General features: G+C 39.3%; 1 protein-coding gene across 1 annotated transcript; it reads right to left on the bottom strand.

The window, feature by feature from the left end:
• Positions 1–4,244: 4,244 nt before the first annotated feature.
• Positions 4,245–4,643, bottom strand: LOC121810479. The gene has a single exon (XM_042211243.1). The coding sequence runs from the start codon at positions 4,641–4,643 to the stop codon at positions 4,245–4,247; it is 399 nt and encodes a 132-aa protein (XP_042067177.1).
• Between the last annotated feature and the right edge of the window lie 3,516 nt (positions 4,644–8,159).

Raw genomic sequence — 8,159 nt, 5'->3', positions numbered from 1 at the left:
GAGTTAAATCCTAGTTGACTACTCCAAGCATTCTTCTAAAGAATGGGATAGTCATATAAGAAGATATCGAAGTCTCTCGAAGACAAGTTCGATAAGTGAACAGTTTTACTCAATAACACCTTATCATTGATGGGATATACATTGGAAACAACGAGTTATACCTTAAAGAAACTACCATAACATCAGTACCTTCTACAAAACACGAGTTGCGGACTAGAGGCAAGTTTAGTCCAGCACATCTCAAGGCGTGGAGTTATTCCAACACATGTTTTGGAAAAGGTATCCAAGTAATTGGAGTTGTGTACTGAGGTATGTTTTAAGGTTGTCCCAAATGATAGAAAAGGTACATGTTCTATAATCTTCACGGCAAGATATGTGTTTGTTTACACGAATACTAGATTCCTTGATGAAGATTATGAGGAGAACTACAAGCCTAACAAACATGATAATTCTCAAGATAATGAGAATATCTATTTTCCATCTTAACCAAGAAGTCATACCATTAGAAACTTATGCACTAAGAAAATCAACGTTTGTACCTAAGGTTGTAAGAGTCGTGTCGTAGTGGGAGCGTTCTTTGCGAACATAATAAGTTCATGGGTCTAAAAGAGTCTTAAGACTCGGTCTTAGATCAACTTGAACATAATCCCTGTAACTACAAGGACGCAATGACTTATTCAGATAATCATTCTTGATAGGATGATAGATTCTGAATAACAATCTTAAATAGACAAGAATGTTTGCAAGACTTGCGATACTACCCATAGACAATTTCAGTCAGTGGGAGCTAGTGGACCTGCAAGTGTAAGCATGGATCTCAAAAGGCTAGAATAATGGCAAAGGGTTATGCTCAGAGAGAATTATATTCTCGCCTGCCATTTTTGCCTAAGTCGATCTGTATATTGTCTATTGTAGCCTACATAAATTAGGATGTATGTACTATGATTGTCAAGACAGTTTTCTTTAAGTATAAGTCTTGAGGAAATCATCTGCATGAAACATCTTAATGGTTATGTAATATAAGGCAAGAAAGTTGAAAGTGCACTATAATTGGTATTCTTGGTACTCTACGATGATGACATCTATAAAAGTTGATAAACAACTAAGAGAGTTATCTAGCGTAGGAAACTGGTCGTCTACCCAGTTTAAGGATGATGGATTTAAGATAATCTAGTTACATTCTAAGCATCTGTGTCATTAGATTGCTAGAAAAAGAATGTATGTTTTCTTAAAGAATCCTACATCTACATAATACTTAGACACTTTAGCATTGAAAATTCCAAGAAAAGGTTTTTCTTTTTCTAGACGGAATTATTTTGTCTCTAGTCAAGTGTTTTTCGACATTGAATGAGATCAAGAAGAATGTGACAAGTTCTATAATTGGAAGTCTCATATATGCTATGATGTGTATTAAGTTAGATATTAGCTTTGCCGTTGGCATAAAAGCATGATATCATTTTAACCATGGCCAACGACATTGGATTGGTAAAGAATATACTATAGTACTTGAAAAAGACTAAGCGTTATGCTCTAGTTTACCAGACATCCATGATATGTCCTTTAGGTTATATCGACTCGATTTTATAATTGATCGGTAATCGAGTCATCCTCTGACTATGTGTTCACTTTAGGAGTTGAATACTGAGACATGAAGGAGTGTTGATCAAATCATAGACTCCATCAAGAAAATTACAAGTGTGATTTCATCGGAAACTACTAAGGTAGTTGTTCATCTCAGTAATTTCCTAATAGCTTTGACCGTGAATCCGAGTATGCCTATGAGTATTATATTTTGTTATGATTACTCTACCCATGTGTCTAACTCGAGGGAAACACGATCTGATAAAGCTAAGCAATCACATACAGAGGAAGTATGAAATTAATTAAGGATTAAGTGTGCAGCAAGATGTTATGGTTTCCAAGATATCATCAGAGAACAACCTGGCAGAATTTTTCACAAAATGCCTATATGGCAACATGTTTTACACATGAGATGAAAAGTACGGTAGTTCGATGTATCATGGCCCAAGACCTGCTTAGAGTATAAGTGGGAGAGTTTTGGCAGTGGGTATACTCGAAAGCATGATTTTGAGTATAAGTGGGAGATTGTTAGGATTGGTATACTGAAAAGCATATTTCGAGCAAGTTGCACGAATAGAATTGCTTGTATACAATAAACTCTACAATCCACTTTTAACTCAAGGCGAGAAGAATTAATTTTATTGCATTGATGTTTGCTTGTGCATTTATAAGATGTATCTCAAACATTTAAATGTATAAGAAGCAAATAAGTCTAATTCTTCTACATAGTAGACTGGTCGTGAACGACGTTCACAGAAGGTGACACAGTCGGTCCTTTGTAGAAGAGAAATAGAATTTCACAACCCAGATAGGCTTTGGCTACCTATCGTGAAAGGTTGCAGTGTCAGTCCGCATGTTTCCTTACATTAGGAAATAAACGACACTGGTGTGGTATAGCACTGAAGGATCTAACAGTTGAGATAAGTCTTTCTTGCTATTTACTGAAAGACGAGGTCTCGGTGATTGTTATTTCTTAATCATTGTTGACATAACATTGAGCATACGATATTGATTATGCACTACTTTGATTTATCAAATAGTGCGGATTTTTCGCAATCCAAGAATCCTGGTATCTTGGGTAGTGGTGATCAATGTCTAGAGGTGCTAGTATTGTTATAGCAATGAATCGTGTGCTGGGTGAGTCCAGTTTGATAATATCCTCAAGAGGTGATCGAAAAAGGTTTTATTATTCAGAAACCAGGCCGGTTGGAATTTATTCCAGAATAATAAATAAAGATTTTGAACTAGACATCTCTTGGAAAAAGATATTAATTAATTAAAGTCAAATAGCAGACTTAAATTAATTAATGGATATTTATATCTTAAACACGGGAAATAATAAATTAAAGAGGTAAAGCCCGGATTACTCGTAATTTAGGATTGGACGGGCAGTCAATATTATTATACTATAGTGGATGATAATAATATTCTATTGGACTTGTATTAAATTGAGGCTCAATTTAATTAGTAAAAGTCCAACAGGTTTGGCTACAAGTCCAACCTCCATGGATCCCTAATCTGGCCCATCATAACTCTATATAAAAGGAGATTAGAAATTAGATTCAATGATAATTAAGAGTTAATTTTCGTGCTCCCCTCTGGGAGTGGACGAAAAAATCGGTTTTTGACAAAACTGATATTCTGTCTCCTTTCTAATCAAGTCCTTTTCGATTCTGACAAGCTTTGCCCACCCAAAGGTCATTATTTGAGTTCGGGATACAAATTAGAAGATTCGTGGTTGGGTACAAAGATCATCACGTGGAGAAGGCGCAAGCAATCGTCGATTCTTTGGAAAATCAGATCGGTAATCCTAAACCGTAGAATATCATGAATTAGGATTTTAATTCCTTAAGCATGATTTTTGTGCGTTCTTGTATGCAATTCAATGTTTAACATGTAGTTAATTGATCCCATAATCGGTCAAATAGATCTGTAATTATGATTTGTTTGTGAATGCATAACTTCTGCTGTGCAAGGGGCTCCAAACCCCAACACTTACTCACTTTTATCTCTCTCTCTTAATTTACCAATTATTCTCTCTTACTTTATGAAACTTGTGTCGTTTCATAATTTCTGTTTTTAAAGACGGAGTTAGTATAATACTCCCTCTGTTCCACAGTAATAGAGTCATTTCATTTTCTGCACTCGTTTTGAAAAAATGATACTAAATAGTTAAAGTGGAGAGAGAGTAAAGTAAAAGAAAGAATAATGTAGAGAAGAGTCTTATCTACAATATTCTCTCTCTTATTTTACTTTTTCTCCACTTCAACTATTTATAATTATTTTCTCAAAACGAGTGCGTAAAATGAAATGCATCTATTACTATGGAACAGAGGGAGTAATAAGTTAAAAAAGTCACATCCCCTACCCCCGTCCCGGATCCAGGCCCCAAGTCCCTCCACGTCATCATTCCCTTAATTTTCTGGGCCAGGCCACAACTCCTACAACCCTACAGGCCCCATCCAAGCCCCAACCATTAAATTGCACTATTAACAACTACAAATTATTTTGCACGTAAAAATATAAAATTGTGAGCAACTATAACACGGGAAATTTATTCTTCATTCAGAAATTGAAAATTTAAAACATAGAAATTTAAAATTTTTAAAAAAATACATTAAAACATAACATCAATGCTGGAAAACGTTGGTGCGTGTCCAAATTTATTCAATTAGATCCGCTTGGAGGCGAGTATGTGCTTCCTTTTTGCACATCTCAGTTGAACGGGCCATGACATTGCGCATGTCAAGAGGAACACCCTGCACTAGAGGGTCATGTACAACGAACGAACTCGTGGTGCTGGAGCTTGCATCGTCGCTCCATACCGTGACATAGTCTCCTTCGTCGTCATCGATCATGTTATGCATTATGATACATGCATACATGATGTCAGCGATTAGTGGACGGTGCCATCCACAGGCCGCACCTTTCACTATACCCCACCGTGCTTGGAGGACTCCGAATGCATGCTCTACGTCTTTCCGAGCTGCCTCTTGCTTTTGGCAAACAACGACCTCTTCGGCGTTGTCGGACATGCGATAGTCTTCACGAACACAGGCCATCGCATATAGATTCCATCTGCCAGATAGTTTCACATACTGTATCGGCAGTGGTTGGCCATGAACTCTACATTCGACGCTTGACCGGCACACAGGTCGTTGATCACTGGAGACTCGTTCAACACATTGAGGTTGTTGTTCGACCCAGCGACAACAAAGTAGGCATGCCAGATCCATAATCGTTGGTCGGTAATAGCATCCAACACGATCGTCGGATGTGTGCCCTTATGCCTGCTAGTGTATTGTCCTCTCCATGTTGCTGGACAATTCTTCCACTGCCAGTGCATATAGCCGATGCTGCCCAGCATCCCAGGAAAAATGTGGACCTATGTGCGGTCTAGCCCGCATGCGTTAAGTATGCTCTTAAAACATGTCCACCTTTTAGTTTTATAAAACTTGGTAGAAGAATACTAACGTTTTTATTAAAAGAATGTTATTGAAACCTTTTACATATTTAGTAATTCTAAACTTTACATATTTAATATCAAGTTAGTAATTTTATTGCTAATGTGCGGTGTGATCCTTAATTTATTGCGCTAAGAGCATCTGCAACGGTGAACAGGACGACGTCCGTCCCAGCGGCACGGAGACGTTGTCCGCCGCTGCTCGATGCATCGAGCACGTCCGTGCCAACGAGCAGGTAACATGGCCGGCGCTGATTGGGCAACGGCATAGCCGTTGCATTTGAATATTTTTTTAAAAAAAATCTGTTTTTAATTAAAAAAAAACCGATTAAAAAAAATATTTTCCCACTTTCCAAAAAAATTATATCCGTTTTCTACCCACTTTTATTTTTTTTCATTTTTTCCCCCTAAAAAATACATTTTCATTTATAAATACCCCCACTTTCACACCCAAAAATTCACACCACACTACACAATTCTTATCTACATTCTCTCATTTCCATTCTCATCTACATTCTCTCGTCTCCATTATCAATCTTTCTTCCACTCCTACAACATAACAATGTCCGGCAACGGTGATCACCCCCGGGGCTCCCACAGTTGGAACCCCGATTGGTTCGGTTCACAACTGTTTCCTAGTCCGGAAATAGAATTTTCGTCCCCTCCTCAAACTCAAAATTCGGGAGTTCCGGGTGGCTACCGGCCTTACCCGATCGACGACCAAGATGCCCCCGAAGGGCTATACGGGTGGACACCTGAGCCTAGAGCGAGGTCGACCGCCCCCTCCCAAACTCCGACTCCTCCTACTCGCGGTGTCCGCACACCGTACACTCCGGCGGAGATGGAGCAATTGTTCAAGGCGTTCTTGTCAATCTCCGAAGATCCGGAGGTTGGCACGAACCAATCCGGCGATCACTATTGGTGGCGCATCTATCGCCGGTACAATGAAAACCGGCCGGCGGGAACAATCGAGCGCAACGAGAGTATGGTGCGCAACGCCATCTACCGAGCCAACGAAGAAATCCAAAAGTTCCAGGGGTATTACCTCCAGGAAGAGCGGTCGGTGGGGAGCGGCCGGAGCGAGGTCGACGCCATCACTGTCGCGATGAACACCTACCAATCCATGAACTACAAGCCGTTCAAGTACCTCAACATTTGGCAGGAGACGCGATCGCATCCGAAGTATAGGGGAGGCGTAACATCCTCCTATAGCGGCTCCTCAAAACGGTCAAGGTCGCTATCCCTATCCGACGCCGGCTCCGAAGACGTGGTTAGCCAACTCGCCGGAGCTAACTTGGGTAGCCCCGACGCCGGCCGAGCGGTTCCCAACGCCGACCGCAAGGAAGGAAGAAGGCGGCGGCCAACCGCACCGCCGTCGCACCGCGACTCCATCCGGCGATGCTACCGAACCCGTTCCCGTGCCCTATGCGCCACCTCCACCCCCCACCAACTCGTTGTGGGGGATTTTGGCCCAACTCAATATGGCCGATAGGTCAATTACGGGCGCAACTTCGATCGCACGAGGCCATGATATTGGGCCTCCAAATTAATTGGGGGTAGTGCCGCCGGATGAATAGTCTTCTACGGGGATATTTTTAGCTTTAATTATGTAATTTTTAATTTTAGTATTTTAATTATGTAATTTTTAATTTTTAGGCTTTTAATTATGTAATTTTTATTTTTTAGGATTTTAATTATGTCTTTTTTATTTTATTTGTAATTTGTAATATTATTTCAATTTTTAATGAATTTTAATATTATGGAAATGTTTTTATTTAAATTGAATAATAGAATGATGGGACTCTTGTGCTCGTCCTTGCGGAAGAGCACAACTGTGGGTGTTGTGCTCTTGCCTAAGAGCAGGCAGAAAAAGTGGGGTCGGGCCCACAACCGTGCTCGTTGGCAAGAGCACGGTTGTGGGTGCTCTAAGCGACTTGGAAAGTATTACTACGATGGTCTATCGGATTATTGAGTTGGCATTAGTTTTGCCTGTTGCTACTGTTTTCGTTGAGAGAACCTTTTTTTCAACGAGGACGATAAAGATCGACTTACAAAATCGAATAAGAAATGAGTGGATGAATGACAGTCTGATTGAGTATATTGAGAAGGATATTTTTTTGACGATTGATAATGAACAGATCCTGAGCATTTTCAATCGATGAGAACACGTAGAATTCAGTTATCACCTTTTAGCAAAACAAGCACAACTATAACATGAACTGTATCATCTATATCTATACTAATATAAAAGGGGAGTTTTGGGACGTTTTGAATAGTCATTTTATGCCAGGGATATGAATGCAATTTTAAAACTGATTTTTAATAATCACAATCGGCAGTTTCATTTTATGGTTGGTGCTATTAACACATTAGCTTTTATTTACTCTGTACTATTAAATTGGGTTCGACTAAAGTACTGAGGAAAAATAGTATAGTCGCCTGTTCCTCTTCTAACTTTTACTAATATGGTTTGTAACTCCCAAATTTATTTCATCAACCAAATTAGTAGCAACTCTTCATACATATATGAGTAATTATATTAATAATTATTGAAACGTTACAACATGGTACTCAATGACTTATTAAGTTAATGACGATAATGTAGAAATTTCAATGGAGTGGTTCGAGTATTGCAAGGGGAAGGCCTGGCAGTGAATGATCGTTACAAATCTAATTAATCACTTATTATGGTGGGGGGAAATAACATGTCAAATAATAAAATTATTAATTGGTTTGGAATTCTTTGCAAATACAAATTAATATAGGAATGAGAAAGGTGAAGAGTTTTGAATCAAAGAGTAATCTATAAATTCTCTTCACAAGAATAATTTTTCCAATCAAAATTCCTCCAAGAGCTGATGCAAGGTACACCAAAATTAATGGTGATGCTGAAGATGATGAGCTCGATTTTGGGGTTGACGTCGTTAATATAATTGAGAAATGACGTCTCTCTCCGTGGATGAGTTCTTCAACAGCGGCATAAGAGCTCACGAGGGAAAGGACGGCGTTGTGAGAACCGAGAGTGAGGACCGACACCGACAATTACACGTCGGCGACAAAGAGGTCGCGATAGTGAGAATGAGAGTTTGAGGGAGGCGCCTCCTTTCTCAATAAC

Source organism: Salvia splendens, chromosome 7, assembly GCF_004379255.2.
Source record: "Salvia splendens isolate huo1 chromosome 7, SspV2, whole genome shotgun sequence".
Taxonomy (NCBI): domain Eukaryota; kingdom Viridiplantae; phylum Streptophyta; class Magnoliopsida; order Lamiales; family Lamiaceae; genus Salvia; species Salvia splendens.
Note: the sequence above shows the minus strand (reverse complement) of the source record. Positions and strands in the feature narration are given on the sequence as shown.

What these genes read in the sequence shown, in the direction of transcription:
- LOC121810479 (XM_042211243.1), bottom strand. Translation starts at nt 4,643, where the DNA reads ATGGCCTGTGTTCGTGAAGACTATCGCATGTCCGACAACGCCGAAGAG.